The following is a 19486-nucleotide window of genomic DNA, read 5'->3' as shown; positions in this document are numbered from 1 at the left end:
TCTGATTGCAACACCATCCCTATAAGGTTCAAACATGATATATTGTTCTTTTGTCTTTGTCAATCATCTATTTCTGACATATTCTTGCAAAGCAGATGTGAATATACCTGAATGCACATACTTCGATTTTATGTGTAGCATGATATAAGGTGGCATATCTGGGTGGAAGTGTAAGTTCAATGTGCCCCCTCTTCCCCTTTTTTTTCCCAAGCGGCCTCATTTTGATTCTCTGATCTAATCCTGCTGATGATCTCCATCTCAAATGTTTACTCGCTACCTTTTCAGTGTCATGGAATGCAAGATTAACCAAAGTGTGGCACATCAGTGTGTGAACTGGAATGGCGAGTCCGAGCCTTCAACTAGTCCTTTCCAGCCGAAGCCATTGACAGTTTCAGAAAGTGACGAAGAAGCAAACAAGAAGGCAAAAGTTGGATCAGATTCCGTGGAAAAAGGTATTTGGGAGGGAATAAGGTCAACATATTTTTCCCCTCATTGCTTTTTACCTCCGCCACCAAAGGTGAAGGAGGTTATGTTTTCACTCCTTTCTGTTTGTCTGTGTACAGGATATCTCCAGGGTATCTCAAAAAGTTGTGGATGGATCCGGATGAAATTGTGTGGACATATTCGGTGTGTGACGAGGACGAACTGATTAGATTTTGGTGAAGATCCGGATCTGGATCCGACTACTGGAAGTTTTTTTTATTGATTATTCACCATTGAGAGATAGGGCTAACTAATATATAGCATGATATCTCAAAAAGTTGTGGATGGACTCCGATGAAACTTGGTGGACAGGTTGGGTGTGTGGTGACAAGGACGAAATGATTCGATTTTTGTGAAGATCCGAATCCGGATCCGACTACTAGAATTTTTAAAGTGATTATTCACCATTGAGAGATATGGCTCAACAACGATATATGACATGATATTTCAAAAATTGTATTGTGCCAGATGTGTTCTGGTGGATCAGGCATTACGTGGCGGAGGTATGCGCTCTACCGAGTGCCCTTCTCATTTTGCTATTGTGTTGTTTTTTTTTCCGTCTAAATTCACTTTGGCCTGATCTATCTTAGCTTGTCCTGGTTGATCCGTAACATAAGTTTTTTTTTTTTTTTACAAGTACAGTACCTTCCTGAACCCATCATTACTCTATTCATGTACGGCATTTGCTTATTTTGCTCCAGCATGAACAGCCATATGTGGTCCTTGCTATTGCTGGAGAGAGCTCTGTAAACTGGTTGCTAGATCTACCAGGGTTACTCAACAAGGAATCTTCTATTTTTATTATGCAAGCAAATATGGCAGGAAATAACTCCTTCCCCCCTCCACAATAGACACCAATTCTCCTCCCCCCCCCCCCACTCCCCCAACAGTATCAAGTATACATCGAAGCTTTGTCTCCAATACTTAGGCCTACACGGCAAGACCATCCTCTTTGTTTATTAAAACTTTTTAGCAAAACAAAGCTTTAAGACGAATAAAATTTAAATTCAGTAATGTTCGGACCGTATTCATATATCAGAAAACAGGGTGAAGTAAGCTGAAGGAATTCTCAGTTCTGTTTTCTGCTAATTTTTAAGGAGGATTACAATGCAGCACAGTTGATCACAGATCTGGCTGTTGGAATTTGGCTATGAACACCAGCCAAGAACATACTGCTGTCCCAGCAAAATCTGTCACAACGCACACCATAAAGACGCCAAGCAGCAGACCAGCCCGCGGGAGACGTCGAACAGCAAGACAAGCGTGTGGCCAAAGACTTGACATGGTGCTTCTACTTTGTCAACAATGGATGGACACCCTCACTCTCAAACAGTTATTCGCGACGTTCTTAACAGACATCTCCCACGTATTGATAGTCTGGCACCCTTTGCTGCTATCCACGGCCCTTCCTTCGCTTGATATCAGATTTCCTGCACTCTTACAATCAGCGAGTCGCTTTGTATCAGAATCCTTCCCATGCTATGTTGAGGCAGACATTCCTCAAGAAGGCATTAAACAATAAATATCTTCTTGGTCTACATCGCTCACTTATCTATCACTATACTGTATGGTGTACCACTACGTCACTATAATTATTAAATAATGACCTCCACACATTACATCATACTTGTACATGCCTGCGGATGTAATGGAAATTTTTATAAAATCAATTCCCTGTCATGTAAAATGTGACTTCAACAATATTTTTATGTAAAGAATAGACGAACATATGATGTTAACTTAATATTGTCGAGCTATTTGCTCCCAAAAGATATTGCTTGATTAAATCAACCCCTCCCCCACCTCAAGTCCCCCCCCCCTCGCCCACAACCCCAAATCCTGTCCAGGCTGGAGTCCCTCAAGGTAGTGTTCTGGGCCCTGTTCCTTTTCTGATTTTCATCAATTATCCTTCCGACTCTGGAAAATCCTTTTTATCTCTTTCCTGATGACTCCACCCTCTGCTGTACCATCAGTCATCCCTCAGATCAGCAAGCAGCAGCTTCTTCACTCACTGCAGATCTGGATAAAATCACAAGCTGGTCCAACATGTGGAACATGTCTTTCAATCCTGACAAATCACTCACTCTCACGATGTCTCTTCGAAAGGACCGTCTGGAACTACCCCCCCCCCCCCACCCCAATCTACTTTCTCAACAATCGGCTTCAATAAGTCCTTTCATTCAAGCTTCTGAGTCTCACTTTCTGCCATGATCTTTCCCGGGAAACCACATTTCCAAGCTGACCTCCAAAGCCAGTCGCATCCTCCATTGTACAAAGTCCTTCCTTGGCACACCTGAACTGACCACATACAAAGCTTTTGTCCACAGCCTGATTGGAGTTCTGCTTTCCCCTCTGGGCTGGTGTTCCCACCTCTCACCTTTCTCGGCTTCACGCTGTGGAAACCAAGGCATTTACGATTGTTGGTATCTCCCATGGTAAGGCTGAGTCTTTGGGTCTCTCACTCTCTCACCGCAGCCAGGTCGGTGGACTTTTTGTCTTCCGCTGTCTCCTCTTCGGCCTCGCCCCCCCCCTCCCGCTCTGTCTGAGATATGCCCCCCCCCCCATATTTCCACATGGCGCTCAAGGTCTGCCAGCAACCTCCTTCTGGTAAAACTACCAAAATCATGAATCACTGCTCACCTTCACTCTTTCATTCCTCTTTTTTTCCCACCTTTGGAACAAACTTCCACACTCTCTTCAATCCCACTCTTCCCTCCAGATATTCAAAACAGCTGTTCACCACCATATCTTATCTTCCCCCATTCAAAAACCACGACCTTTTCTACCCTCGCTAATCCACTCCAAACCCACTTCCTTCAAATTCCCTGCTTTCCTTCCTCAAAGTTCCTGTCGTGTAAGGACCTGAAAGTACCTTTAGTGTCCATCTTGTTTACCTGGTGTACCCTGCCTGCCCTATCCCTCTCCCTTCCACAGATCTCCTCATGTGTCTGTTCCACGCTGTTTTTTCCTTCCCTCTCCCACCCCATCTTGTCTCCTCCTCCCCTTGTTGTACGTTCTGTGTGTTCGCTCTCATAAGAGCCTCAACAGTGTATACAAAAAAAATACAATCTCTCCTGTTCCTTTTCTACCCATCTTACTCTTCTGACCACTTTCTTGTCAAAGCCCACATCTCTCTGGCTTTTGTAAGGGAACACTCAACGATGCAGAATATGGCTGTTCACATAGGCCAACTGGAATGGACTTCTATTGTCCCTCACAAAAGGGTTTGATCTCCACCACAGCTGAAATTGCTTCCACCTGGGAATACCTTTACAAAAACCTACTCACTCTCTCATGCACCTGTTTATCACATCTTTTCTGTCACTATCTTATCTGTCCTTTTGGCCCTGTCACACTGAATTCTGCGGTAAGATGGTTGCAGTGAATCAGCTTGTTATCTCACTTGGAACATCGTTCCGGGGAGCTTATGGGATGGTGCATCGTCCTTCCGTCCATCCGTCTGTCCACAAATACTTGCAATTTCTTCTCTGAAACGACACATACGATTTTGATGAAACTTTACCCCAGCGTTCATGTACCAAAGTTTGTTCATGGCATCTATCTATATATTACTAAAACTCTCATCTTGTATGTATGTATGTATGAATGTACATGTGTATGTATGTTCCTGAAATACAGCCAAAACGGTACAGGATAGCGCAAAAATTTTAGTGCCACCTTACTTACCATTCGCCTGCAGTGTGCAGTATCAAGTTTCGTTCAAATCGGGCAACGAAAAAATTATTTCAAAAAATCAATTCCCAATTCAGTCAAGGTCTCTTCGGGAGAATTTGATCAATGCAAACAACCTCAGCGGTATAGTTCCCTGGGGCTAACTTTTTATTCTCATGAAATGATTTATTTTAAAATCACCAACATATCAACTGCTGTCACAACGGGAACCCAACGGGTTCACGGGTCATCCAGTTAAATAATAATTATCCATAGGTATTTACTTTCTTCTCTATTACATGTTTTTTGTGTCATCCTTGCCTACTAGTGGTTCCCTGGTTATATTATACAGCCACGACCAAGTGAGCACCCAGGGGTATTGCCCCTATGTTTTGTTTTTTTCAACATAGAAGGCTCATCCAACCGAGGGCAACTTTTACTCACTTCGTAAAGCTTGCAATAAGTTTGTCTGTCCTTCGGGAATCCAGAAAGCATAATCTTGTTAATCTCAAGGCTGAACTCTCCAACCATTCTCCTTCATCATACAAGTCCTGGTGGCACCTTGTCAAGTCCATCTTTGGTGTATGCTCCCCTTCCATTCTGCTGCTCACATCAAACTGCCTCACCTCAGACTCTGCTCGAGACAATGTAGTATGTGTCAACTCGGTGTTTGCCTTCAAATTGAGTATCATGGATTACAAACAAAGTCATGGAATGCTTCGTTGCTGCTTATTTAAAATTTTCCCTCTTTTCAATCAGCCTGATTTCTGACCATCAGTTTGGATTCGATCTCGATCACTCAGTTATGGACAAGCTTCTCTTTCAGCAATGGTCAGAGGTCATAAATCTCATGCATGTCAGGAACCTCTCCCTGGACATATCTTAGACGTTAGACACAGTCTGGCATTCTCTACTGCTTGTCCCTTGCTCGCTACCTGTTACATACAAGGCCGCTTTCATACTTGGCTTTCTATTTCCTACAGTTGTACATTAAACACATTGCAATCAATGGAACACTGTTCTCTCCTCTCCGAGTGGAGGCCGCAGCACCTCAAGGTAGTGTCTTGGTCTCGGTCTCTTTTCCTCGTATACATAAAACCGTAAAACTTGGAACATAGTTTTCCGTAACAATGGTAAACCCCCTCTTCCATTTTGCAGATTATTCTACATTGTGTCATACAGTACCCCATCAAAAATAAATTCAGTAATCTAGTTTTGGATTGACCCAGCCTGATTAAAAAAAAATCAAATACTCTTTTCTGGCATTATGGAATCAGGATTGTTCTAGAAAGGCCCGTGAGGTAGAGAACAACAGTGTGAGGTGTGATTTGTACAATATTCTCAGAATATTTGTCCATGTTATTTTTAATTTTCATTTGTTACACTGAAAAAATAATAATTAATAAATGACTGTCATCATTACCCTCACCAGAGGAGAGGATATTGCATTTGAATCTGTCCGTTTGTTTGTTTGTTTGTCCGCACAGAACGTGAGTACAGTTTTTCTCTGCAACCGCTTGTCGAATTGACACGAAATTTTCACCACAGGAGCGACTACTCATGTAGAATGTTTTAATGATAATTATGATCTCATAGGTCACGTGGTGTGCCAGCCATGTTGGAAAAAGAGGAAAAACTTTGAACCTCTATTTCTGAAACCGCACCAAGGAAAAAAAATTGGCACATGACAATTACTCATGGGAAATAAGTGTGATCTTTTATGACGTCATAGGTGCCTTCGTTGTGACGTCATAATTGCATACGTAGAACACTACACCTGATCAGTATGAACATTTTTGAGGGTCATCTTGGGATAAATTGGGCGACAGAAAAAAAATTGATGACGTCATCGGTCAGATGCAGCCATATTGTTTTTTTTAAATAGCTTTTAAAAATCTTCTCTGAAATGGCTGAACAGATCGAGGTGAAATGTTACAGCTATGACCACCGATCCATGAGGAATAAAACATTCCCACCTATGACATCATTGGTCACATGGTTTGGCAGCCACATTGGATTTACCCTAAAACCTATAAAATCTTCCCGATAACGGCTGGACAGTTTGAGGGGAAACTTTACACACATGTTCCCCAAGACTTGGGGATACCAGGGTATTCACGAATTTATAGGTCACATGGTCTGGCAGCCATATTGGATTGAATGAAAATCTTAAAAATCTTATTTCTCTGGAACTGCTTCATTGATCGGCATGTTTCTAAATTTCTGAAATCCTCAATCTTCATCCGATTGATTTGAAATTAGAACAGGATTTGCCTATGAGGAAACTGAATTCAACTACTAACTATTTTTGAGGTCAACATTGGCCAAAAGGTCAACATAGGCCAGAATTTCTAAAATTGTCAATTTTCAGCCGACTGACTTGAAATTTAAACAGGACTTTCATATCAGCGAACTTAATTCAACCACCAATTATTTTTGAGGTCAACATCTGCCAAAAGTTCAACGTAGGCCAAATTTCTAAAATTATTAATTGTTATTCAATTGACTTGAAATTTGAATTATCAGGTAACTGAATTAAACTAGCCAATTACTTTTGAGGTCAAAATGTCAACATAGGCCTCGTTTCTAAAATTGAGAGATAGGGTTAAAAACTAGGTGGATGTGAGTTGGTTCAGTGACTAGAACAAGCCAATTCGATTTTGATTCAGATCCAGCGTATCAGTGGGATACAAAACATAAACTGTTCAGCCTGGCAGAGGTATGCACTCTACCGAATGCCGTTCTAATTACCTCTGCCAGGATGGAAGTTGTTTTCACTCCTGTGTCTGTTTGTGAACAAAATATCTCGCAAAGTTGTGGACGGATTTGGACGAAATTTGGTGGGGTGCTTAGGTTTGTAACAAGGAAGAATTGATTTGCTATTGGTGAAAATCTGAATCCAGATCTAGATCTGAGAATTTTTTTAACTGATTCTTCCACATATTACATGACCATTTGATATTGCGCATATTACATGGATGTCGATCACCCCCTTAGAACTCACATGGTGAATTAAACAAAGTCTAATGCTCAGAGATTTCAAATAAAAACAAAACAAAAAAAACAGAAGAGTGAGCTCGCACCAAGTCCTCAAGACTGCGTGGGGTATGTATTCCATGAATACCATCTAGTTAATTACACAGCACACCAGTACACAAACACCACACATAATACACGACACAAAACTGCAAAAACACTACACAGAACAAGTCCTGTTGATTGTCTGCAATCTCTGCTTGCTCTTTTTCTTGTTTATAGATATATTGCAGAAAGGTCATGTTTTATGTGCAAAGGATACATTGGTGTACTTTTACATTAATTACAAGCACATTTGTAGACAGTGTACAAATTAACACAGTACATCGGATTTGATTCTGGGATCCCAACATCGTTAGATGTGTGCTCAGATGGGAACACCAAATTTACAAATTACACTCAGTAAGCTTATTTGCAACGTTAAACTTGAGTTAAACTTGATTCGTATTTTGCGTCCATTATTCTTGCAGCAAACTGCAATTCTGTTCTGGCCATGTGTTCTGCCCTTGAGGTTTGATGAGATCTTTCTGTCAAGGCCAGTATTATGTGAATTGTGGCAGCAATGCAATATTTGGAACTATTTGAAGTATCCAAGCTCGGTGCAGTTGCAAAGGTTCCGTTGTCATTGTGCCTCTGCCTTGCTGAAATTTACGACGGCAGTAACAGACACGCTGGCTGGTGTGGGTTGTAGTTGCACTTTTTGTCATTTCCATTTTATGTTGAGACAATTTGATATTCGAATTGGGACCTTTTAACATATTCAAACGAGGTCTAGTGAACAGGTCATTCGGAATTATGTGCTCTTCAAGGGAGTGCTCTGCCTGCAAAACCTTGAGACATTTTTGAGGCAAAGCTCATTCCATTTACAATATACGGAAAAGCAAAATGTATAAATGGATTCACGATGAAACTCTATTCTTCTCGATTATTTCTCAGTAACATGGATAGGGTGGAAAAGGTGTTCATGTGTCACTCAAGTGTACTTAAAGCTAACTCTGGGTGCAATGAGACACCAGTGGAAAGGTTCTGGAGGGCTGGGTGCATCGTGGGAAGATATCGTCGACCGAGAATTAACAGGGTCCAACTACACTTTTTTAAAGTTTGAGAAAAATGAAATCAAAAATTCAAAGTGGAATTGCCGCTATCTCATCACATTTTATTTTCATATCGTGTGCTACATAACAGGTACATATAAAGGTTACATAAAATAATCTTACTTAGTTTCGTCTGTTGCCCTTCTACATGGACTTCTTCTAAATTTGAATGAAATGTCAGATAGACCCTGTTAATTCTCGGTCGACGATATGTACACTCAGCATACAAAACATTAGGAACACCTTCCTAATATTGAGTTGCACCCCTTTTTTCCCTCAGAACAGCCTCAATTGAGGGTGTCTGAAGTACATGGTCGGGGGAGTGCGATGATGTGCAGGTGAAATGCGGAGAGGAAAGTGTAGAGATGTCGATCAAGGGGGATTGGAAATAAAGCAAAGAACGTGTGAGAAGATCTTCCAAAAGTGAAGAGTAAAGAGGTCTGTACATGTAAATGCCCAGGTTGTCTCATACTGCACTCGGCCCTGTGCCTGACAATAATAGCCATCCCGCACTCCACTCTGTGGGCTCCGCTCCGTCCCACTCTGCCAATCAGGAACGCACAAACCAACCAACCGAGCCGAGCTGAGCCAGAGAACCGAGAGTGACGTAACACTTGCCAGAAAACCGAGCGAACCTAATGTGTGGAACACACAGCACTTGATAATCCAATGGTGGAGGCGATGCTTGCGAGCAGATCAGGTGGAGCGATGGGTGTTTTCCAGTGCCCCCATTGGCATACGGATGAATACCCTGGCACTCGGCCCACCCATGCGAGGATCTTTCAGCGGAAATGGGCTCACTCGCCCTGAACTCCCCCACACGTCGAAGCTCCATGATTAACATGGTGCCAAGGTATTCGGTTGCGCTCTCCGGCCACAAACATGCACTGGACACCCAATGAGGGCCGTAAATAAGCGGCGCACTAGGGATATCTATAGGATGTTGAATGGAATTCATGCACCCTCCCAGTCCAAGTTGGATGCCTGAACGTTTCGAGTCTTAAGTGTTGATAATGGTACGTAGTGCTCCCCTATTCCCCTGTGGTCTGAAAGGGAGTGGTGATGACTGTGGTTGAGGCGTTTGTAGCGGCAGCGTAACGGTGAGTTTATGGTATGGTGGTTCATGGTAGTTGAGGCGTCGTGGCTGTGGTTGTTCATTGTGGTTGAGGTGGTGAGTGTAGGCGAGCTTGGGTTGTGGTTCAATGATGTGGGGATTATTATGAAGGTGTCATGTTAGTGTATGAATTGTTGTTGCATTGGGGTTCGAGTTTGGTAAGGGCTGAGGTGTAATGTTCGTTGGATTATGGCAAATGATTTGAAGGGGTTTTGGTGCACGTATACAAATGACTTGCCTGTTGTGATAGTCTGCATGCTTGCTTGAAGAGAGCTCGTGTGTGCAGCAAAGTAAAATGGATAAAGAATGGGAAGAAAGACCTATCTAAAGCCAACTCAATGCATTTGACCCATTACACATAAGGGAAGGACGATCTAGAATGAATACGAATGAAATAACTATCTCAGGAACCGCTCTATGTTGTGTACTATTACCTTGGGGGAGTGTCGGTTTTGCAGAACCATAACGATATGTAGCCAAGTTAAATACGGATGCAGCTGAGGCAATAATGATTGAAGAGTAACGGAGTTAATTGGTCATTTGCAGACAGCTACGTGCTTGGATGTTGAAGCCACCATATCTGACAATCGGGCCGATTTTGGACAACTCCCTCCGCTCTCCCCACAACACCCCACCACAATTGTGTGTTGCCGTTACACTACTGTTAAGAACAAGACAGTCTGATTGGATGATCACCTGGTAATTGACCACATGGGTTAAGGGTGGTCACGCTTATTGAGCTATTATTGAGGTGATGTCACAAGGGTGGCAGTCTGTTGAGAGACGATTGAAGCCAGAGGAACAAATAAAGTTGTACGTAGCTCGCACTGAAAAACAGTCCATTCCCAGAAGAGCTTCTTCACCACCTTCTGAAATGAATCCTCCTTTTCTTGCCAAGCTCATTTCCTGTGGCATACAGGACCCTCTTTCATCCATGGCTTTTTGAATTCCTCCACTCATCCTGTGATCAGGTTACTATGAATATAACCCTCTCCTCTACATTCCCTGTCGATGCTGGAGTGGCTTAAAGCAGTGTGTTAGGCCCGGTCTTGTTCCTCATATACATAAAAGATCTCTCCATTGCTCTGGAAAATCCTCTTCATTTTTGCAGATGTGTCCATATCATGCAGTACCCCCATGCCACTGACAGGCAGACTACATCTGCATCACTCTGCACTGATCTGAAATTAATTAGTTGCTGGTCTGATAAATAGAACATATCATTCAATGGCGGCAAATGTCAGCCTTACCGTTGCTCTGGAAGGATCGTCAAATGATGTCTATGGTCAACCAATGGAAGACTTCAGTCTCTTGAACCTTGAGGCACACCATCAGCATTGAGCTCTTCTGGGCTGACCATATAACAAAGTGAGCCTCCAAAATCAGCATCAGACTCGGCATCCTCTGTTGTTCCAAGTTATTACTTTAAAATTTAGAACACTCACAACATACAAGACCATTGTCTTTCACTCAATGCAGTATTGCTCTCTTATATGAACTGGCACCCCAGCATCACACCAGTTTGTCCTGGATTTTGTGGAGTCTGAGGCTTTCAACATTATTGCTATCTCCCGTGATTTGGCGAGAGCACAAGACCTGTTGCTCTCATATTGCAGTCAAGTCAGTGACCTCGACTACAGTCCATCTCTCTCTCTCTCTCTCTCTCTCTCTCTCTCTCTCTCTCTCTCTCTCTCTCTCTCTCACTCTCTCACTCTCTCACTCTCTCACTCTCTCACTCTCTCTCTCTCTCTCTCTCTCTCTCTCTCTCTCTCTCTCTCTCTCTCTCTCTCTCTCTCTCTCTTCTTCACCTCTCTCTCTCTCTCTCTCTCTTCTTCACCTCTCTCTCTCTCTCTCTCTCTCTCTCTCTCTCTCTCTCTCACTCTCTCTCACTCTCTCTCACTCTCTCTCACTCTCTCTCACTCTCTCTCACTCTCTCTCACTCTCTCTCACTCTCTCTCACTCTCTCTCACTCTCTCACTCTCTCTCACTCTCTCTCACTCTCTCTCACTCTCTCTCACTCACTGTCTCTCTCTCTCTCACTCTCTCTCACTCACTGTCTCTCTCTCTCTCTCACTGTCTCTCACTCTCTCTCACTCTCTCTCACTCTCTCTCACTCTCTCTCACTCTCTCTCACTCTCTCTCACTCTCTCTCACTCTCTCTCACTCTCTCTCACTCTCTCTCACTCTCTCTCACTCTCTCTCACTCTCTCTCACTCTCTCTCACTGTCTCTCACTCTCTCTCACTCTCTCTCACTCTCTCTCACTCTCTCACTCTCTCTCACTCTCTCTCACTCTCTCTCACTCTCTCTCACTCTCTCTCACTCTCTCTCACTCTCTCTCACTCCCCCACACTCTCTTCCTCACCTCGGACTTTCGTCCTCCCGCAAAGGTACCGGCAGCGCCAAACCCCATGATCCAGTGAATCCATGACTCCCCAGGCCCGACCCAGACGTCGGTTGACCTCTGGCTCAAAGCCACTAGAGACATGAATATCACTGCCAAGGTAAGTGAATCTCTCCGTGACCTCAACATCCTCACCACAAACAGGAACAGACAAGACAGCAGCATCCAAGATGTCATTAAAAGCCTGGATCTTAGTTTTGTTCCAGGAAACCCGTAATCCCAGTGGCTCTGACTCATCATTCAGCACCTCGAGGGCCCCCAAAATGATATCCAGAGTCTCTGCAAAGATGACTGCATCATCTGCTAAATTAAGGTCAGAGAGCATGACATTCCCAAACAATGCACCGCAGCTTTATCTCTCTGACATTCTCCCCAGAATCCAGTCCATACAAACGCTGAAAAGTGTGGGCGCCAGTAAACACCCCTGATGAACTCCCGTAACAACTGTAAATAAGTCGGAGGTGGAACCACCACACCTCACAGTACTCTCAGTACCAGAGTGTAGTTCAGACATCAGATTGATCAGTTTTGGTGGCACCCCATGAAGACCAAGAATCCTCCAGAGGGCGTCCTGATTCCCTGAATCGAACGCTTTACAGAGATCAACATAGGCTGCAAGCAGCCCCTGCCGAAACTCTCGTCTGCGTTCGGTGATGACACGAAGAGCAAGGATACGGTCAATCGTTGACCTCTTTGGTGTAAAGCCTGACTGTTCTGGACGCTGGTGCTCAAGCAGATGGTGGCGAACCCGATCAAGAATTATCCGAGCCAAGACCTTGCCCAGCACTGAGAGCAGCGTCACCCCTCTGCAGTTGTTGCAGTCCTGGTGATCACTCTTTCCTTTCCAGAGAGGGACAAGGCCCCTCTTCCAATCAGTTGGGATGATGCCTGTGTTCCAGGCAGAGCACAAAACTGCATGCAACGACACGAGTGCAGCATTTCCACCAGCCTTGAGAAGTTCAGCATGGATGCCACAGATCCCTGGAGCTTTGCCCCATTTCAACCGGTTCACCCCAGCCTGTGTTTCCACAAACGAAAGTGAATTACAGTTGATTGGAAGGTCAGTAATAGTGATTGTAACACTCCTGAAATCCAACTCGACAGCTGGGGGATCAGCCCTGTACAACCGCTCAAAGTAACTGGCCCATCAGGTCTTCACTTCGGACTCCTCTGTCAAGAGGTCACCACCCTCTGCTCTAACTGCAGTACTCCAAGGGATGGGATTGGAGAAACGCAATGTGTGAATTCCCCTGTAAGGAGGACGAAAATCATTTGACCACAGGTGATGCTCAACCCCCCCCCCCCCCCCCTTCACAGATTCCTTGCACATAGGCCTCCAATATGGGGCCGTTCAAAAATTACTTCAATTGTTTTTCAAATTGTTAAAAAAAAATTTTTAGTAATTTACGTGACATAACGGTTGATTACATAACGTAATTACGCTTGATTAAATTTACATAATGTAATTTACATTAATGTAACGCTTGATTAAACGTTAGTAATAATTTTTTCTTCGACATGGATTAAATTTCGAAGTCCCTCATCATGAGTCACACTTGACCCAAACAAAGCCAATGGACATCTCACACAGTAAATCCGGGCAGTGCATAATAATCATCAGAGGCCTCCAGGCCAATTATTGGCTCCATCTCTGTCTGCACAGCCAGTTCTGAGACTGCAAGTATGTCAGGTATAGGGGAATACAGATGCAGCCGTATCATCTCCATCTGCGCCCTCCTCATCTGCAAACCGCTCACCTGTCCTCACCGTCCTCACTGGCTTCCTCCTCAACCGCACCCTTGTCAACTCCACCCTCTTGCAATATGATTAGATTAGATTAAATGCTTAGACCATGACAAACTGCTTTGCACATCTTCATTGGCAAGTAATCTCACAATATGCTTTTTAGGTCAGCTCGTTGACCTAATGTAACCGTTCGATGTCCTCAGGTCCGTCCGTCCGTCCGTCCGTCCGTCCGTCCGTCAACAATTTTTATTTTTTCTATCTCCTCCGAGACGTCTCGGCCGATGGAGTTCTAAATTGACACGATGATAATACTAGTTGCTCTCTATAGATCGTCTGAGGCCTTTTTCTCATTTTCACCTCGGGGTCAAGGTTACAGGGTCATCAAGTGCAAAATGACCGATTGGTCGAATGGCCTATAAGGAAGCACCGGACGGCTATAATGCATCATGGGTTTCATCGGGATTATTAAGAAGATTTAATTCGACCAACTAGTTTCTCGTTACCTGTGTCGTCTGGTCCTGTTTATTGGGCAACACGAGGTCCGCCGACTTCAACACGGCTTCGCGCGGTCATTTTAAGTTCAATTTAAATTCTGTTTTCACTTTTCATGGTCGCTAAGGTTGATTAACACTCAGTTGTATCAAGTTTTGTGGAAATTTAATGTTTATATCCTCGGTCTGTATGGAATGCATTGCAGTGAGGGGTAGCTTCCATGGGCTTCCATCCGTTTCCATGCCATAGAACGAGGCTGTCCTAAGTTCTGGTTGATTTCTGTTTTCACTTTTGGAACCTGCTGATGTAGCTACACGTTTAATGAGGATAATTTTCGTGTAGATCCGCTCAGAAACACAGTTTTCCTTCAGGAAAATATATTCAATTCAAATAACCATGAGACTCTGGAAGGGACACTACGAGCTTATTCGTAGCGTCTGTGAGATTAATGTTTATATTTTAGATGGGGATGTTTGGGGATGTGTTCTACAAGTATCTGAAAGCATTCCGGTGAAGAAAGGACATTTTAAGATTTTGTTAGGGCATTTCATCCGACGGTGAGCTGGCTGATCACGTGACACCAAGATTGAGCTTCTTGGTGACCCGAGGGTCCTTTTTAGTTGGGGTCCAGCTCTGTCCTGGATACAGCCATTAAATGCACACACTTCGAGTATTTATTTCACGGCCATAAACGCGGGTTTGAAAATTGTTTAATGATGTTGGGAATGATTCCTAGAATATGGAGATTTTTACTTCTCGCGGCCTCATGCGTTTATTTTAAATTCAATTTGAATTCTGTTTTCACTTTCCGTAGTCGCTAAGGTTGATTAACACTCGATTACATCAAGATTTGTTTCCGAGCCGACCGCCAAACCCGCTCGGGTGCATCATGTTAACTTGCTGCATCTTCTTTTGCAGCCAAACACTAAAGATAATTTCGTCAAGAATGGCTGAGATTGCATTGACAATGCTGGAAATACAATAAAATCAGCTTGAGTGTGAAGAAGGGCAAAGCAAGTTATTGTGGGGACATGGACGTGCCAGCAGATCCACCCCCCAAATGCCGACATGAATGAGAAGCAGGCGTGTGACGATGAGACTTGTGAAGAGGAGTTTCAGGCCAGAAGAATAGTGGAGAAAAATCTCGATACACAGCTGCTAGCTGCAACGAACCAAATTGCCTCGGCGCTTGTAAAAATTACATTAAAAACAAAACGATCGTTAACCATGCGTGCCGAGTGTTCTTTCTCTGTGAAACTTAATGACGTTGCAACGTAGCATTCGAAAGGTTCAAAGCCATGTTTATTTATTTTCAGACGTGCAAAAGCTGAGTATGAAGCAGCCACACGTACAGGTGTTGTGGGTGGAAATAAATCATCCATAAATGATCATTTGTGTCAGTCCTCTGAAGTGCTGATTTGAGGCAAAAGTAGGCAAAAGTCTCGCAAGATATCCTGAAGGTGTGGATCCACTCGGAACCTGGGACAGTTCAGTGCACTCGATCCCACGAAATCGCTTGATGTGATGTTCCTCTCCATGGACGGTGTGTCTTTATGTTTGGATGAAAAGTTTTAAAAAAAAAACCCTAACCCTAACAGCAATAAAATGCACATTATTTTTGAGAACGCACTGCAATCTGAGAGGAGCAAAGAAAATCGAATGGCATTATGATCTCTGTAGGATCAGACGAGACTTTATACAGAAGAAAATTTGTTAAAAAGCTAAAGCATCGTAAACAAAAGACCACAACTGAAGTCTTGGTTCAGTGTCAAAGTCCGTTTTGCTTCCCATGCATTTACTGTAATAGGTATGTCATACTTGGTTAGGAAACGTATAAATATATTATTTATTAAAATGTGTCCCTCATATCTTTTTGGCATTTCTTAGACTGTTGTCCGTCATTTTTTTGTTGGACTTGTCAGCCACCACTCACGACTCATTGTAGTTAACTAAATAGACGGATTTGTTATGCATACGTGCTTTTGGGAATGACGACGACATTGAACGGAAGAAAAACCTAATTGGGCCTCATTTTAAGTCTCTGCATCGGAAATCGTTTATTTTTGAAACTGTTCACACGCTGTTCCTTCCACTGAAAGGGCTGCTGCTTTCGTGGGAGCCATTTGTTTTGGATACATTTCCTGCACCTTCAGCATTTGATCTTTCTCTTTAAGTAAGTCGATTAAAGCCATCCTCCACATTTAGCAGTACAGCATCGCTTTGTTCATAGTCACAGGGAGAGGTGTTTGTGCTAAACCAAGGATGGTTTCCATGCAACCGTGGTGTTGATCGAACCTGGGACGAGCCGTGGAGGATCTAATGTGTGGCGAAGGCTTTGGCGGGCCTGAACATGTTTGTCCGCAGGCCTTTGTGCTTGTTCCTGGAATCCAGCGGTGCTCCAGCGAGCCAAATGCGGGATGCTCCCACATCGTATGTGGTTGCAACAGATTGAGCGAGAAGGTCGGATTTTTCTGACTTCTAGAAGGAACGGACACTGCACACTTCGTTTGGAGGCGTTGCCGTTGTGTGTCCTCGAGCCAGGTGTCCTGCCGCTACCGCTCTGAATCAGCACAATTTGTCATCCTCTCCTTCCCTCGACCCTGAGCTCATCAACTTGGTGAGGTCCTTATTCCCTGCATCTCATCAGCATCATTTAATTGCCTTTAGTTTTCATTCTATCCATCTGGTCCATATGCTCGTACACAGCAAGGCCTTTCAAGAACAATACAACCTAAACTTCTTTCCTAGAGTTTAATAGTTTCCTGAGTACCTCCATTTTGTATGGGAATGTTCTTGTGAAGTCTGCCATGTAAGTGCATGTGTTGAAGATAAGGCATAAGTGATCAGGCTGGAATATTAGGTTAATTACTTTTACTGTACCAAGTTATTCATTAAAATAATGTTTGTTAAACATCATTGGCGTCGTGGAAAGAGTCTGTTTCCTGCACAATAAGTTAATTGGCCAGCCATCTTAATCACTCTGCTGCCTTGAAGGGATCTGTGCAGCAGAGTGATTAAGACGGGTGTGGTAAATGAGGTGCGGATCCGGATGAAACTTGACGGACAGGTTGAGTGTGTGACAAGGACAAATTGATTCGATTTTGGTGAAGATCTGGGTCCGGATCTAGATACGATAATTATTTAATTTTTTTAGTGATTCTTCACCATTGAGAGATTTGGCCAAAAACGATATAGTACTGTACAGCATGATATTTCAAAAATGTGTTGGGACCGATATGTTCTCGTGGATCAGGCATTATGTGGCGCTCGTTTGCACTCTATGAGTGTCCTTATAGTTCATACTGTAATTGCTGACTCCCTGCTTGCATTAAGTGCTGATGATGTCATTGGGGTGGGGTATCTTTCTTTCTTTTATTTTGTATATAGTTTTGTTGCGCTCCTTCCTTTAACAGTGTGATTTGGCTTTTGGTGTATGTGTGTGTGTTTTTTTTTGGTGGTGGTGGTGGTTACGACCCGCTGATGCCTGTAGGTTATTTGGGCAGGAATTTGTAATTTGTTTATGGTGCCGGCCATAACTCACCTTCTCTTTGTGAGGGACACCATGCAATATTGAACATCCACCCCCAAATGCCGACAGATATTATGCCCAGTTTCACGTCCATCCAAGGGATGGCACACACATTGATGAATCACCCTGCCTGTGAAACATCAGGATGGCAGTTTCTAGCTGCGTCGGGATTTGAATCCAGGCAACACAGCTGAGAGCGTGTGTGTATATCTCTCGGCCATCCCGCCAGCCCATTATTCAGTGCGATGCCAGAATTGAAAGTTGGTGTCTAGGGGGTTGGGGTTGAGGGGTGGGGTAAAGTGATGTGTAATTAAACCATCTGTAACCGTGGTTGTTCATGTTGTTGCCAAGATAAATGAAAATAAGGAAACGTAATGTATTCATCAACAAATCGTGTTCAGTGTAAGTCTTTTGTTTCCATTATTTTGCGGTGATGAAAACTGTGAGGAGAAAGCAGCAAGTCACTTTGAAACAAAAAGATTGCACAATGAATGATTAGTGCAGCACCTCAGTCCATATCTTGTGCAACATTTTAAGATTGAGACTCATGGAAAAATGAAGTCACAGATGGTAACGTACAGTACTCACCATTTCAAAATCACGAAGTATCTATAATAATAAAAAAAAAAACCGTGAGAAGCTGAGAGGCGACGATCAGTGCTGGATTAACCATGAGACAGACAAGGCATGTGCCTTAGGGTCAGCCAAAAATTCGGGCCAAAAATTATTTTCACATTAAATATTTGTCTTTTTTTTGTATTAAATATTTTCTTCTTGAATCAGTTCATCTTTTGGCTGGGGTCCATTTCCATGAGCCCAAGATCTAATTTAAATTTTTCAGGCCATTCTCTAAAATTTCAAAATGTGCCTGAGGGCCAGCCGAGGCTTAATCCGGCACTGGTGACGATGGTTCGTGGGCATTATTGAACAATGCCACGATGGGTCCAATTGAGTTAGTGGAAGCTTTTGAGGAAGCCCTACCGTAAAAACCTATCTCTCTTCTGTCAAAATTGACCAAATCAAATCCAATTTTTTTATACAGCCGATATATATACATACATATATATATATATATATATATATATATATATATATATATATATATATTTTGTTGCGGTTGTGGAAATTCGCAAACCACCATTCAGGTCCCATAGGTGAGATATCTCTGTAAGTACATGTGTAGTTAGCCCCAAACCCGTTGTTTAGAGGGAATAAATGTGATTCATTCGGGCTGCGACGCTTTGAGATAGGCGTTTTTCTGTTCTATCTTTATTTTGAACCAACCACGCTCCAACCATCACACAACAACAACAACGCCAACAGCCATGATCTTTACCTTCACAACTCGCTCCCGCAAACATCGCATCACCGCCATTCCGAACGGCACCATGGCCATAAACCACCACCATAAACCCTCCACCACCTTCACCTCTCTCCTTCTGCGGCCATTCCCACACCACCTGTGAGCACCAAGCGTCGGGCGGTCCTGGGCTCGTACAAGACACGCGCCGAGCCGCGAGTGCAAAATGCGGCCTTTCCGAGTAGAATTCGGATCAGGAATGCTACACGCCCACTTCTGATCCGTCCAATCAGCAAGCGTGGGGCGGTTTGGCCCCGCCTCCAGGCGCGTCTGTGTGGAATCGAGATATGCAAATTCTAGGATCAGGGGAGATTCACGCCCCTTTTCCTCCGTCCAATGGGTGAGCGTGGCTCCAACCCTGAGCTCGTTCTGATCCAGAAATTTGCATATGGGTTCTCCTGCCGGCCTATAAAGTGCCGAGCGCAAGGCGAATCAGGGCAGAGCCGGTTTGAGCAGAGTCGGTTTGGGCAGAGTCGGCCTTGGAAGAGCGGAGAGTGGCAGAAAAGGCAGAGTCGGCCTTGGAAGAGCGGAGAGTGGCAGAAGAGCGGAGAGAGTTT

The 19486-nt window shown here is 43.7% G+C and overlaps 1 protein-coding gene across 1 annotated transcript in view; it reads left to right on the top strand.

The window, feature by feature from the left end:
• PARN (poly(A)-specific ribonuclease) overlaps nucleotides 1–19486 on the top strand; it is a 285191-nt gene that overhangs the window by 253989 nt on the left and 11716 nt on the right. The window contains exon 23 of the mRNA XM_085885374.1: nucleotides 286–452. Within this exon, the coding sequence (XP_085741500.1) occupies nucleotides 286–452 (167 nt within the window). The remainder of the gene's footprint in view (nucleotides 1–285; nucleotides 453–19486) is intronic.

Source organism: Eptatretus burgeri, chromosome 1, assembly GCF_056783735.1.
Source record: "Eptatretus burgeri isolate ZD-2024b chromosome 1, Ebu_testis_v1, whole genome shotgun sequence".
NCBI classification, from domain to species: Eukaryota; Metazoa; Chordata; class Myxini; order Myxiniformes; family Myxinidae; genus Eptatretus; species Eptatretus burgeri.
Note: the sequence above shows the minus strand (reverse complement) of the source record. Positions and strands in the feature narration are given on the sequence as shown.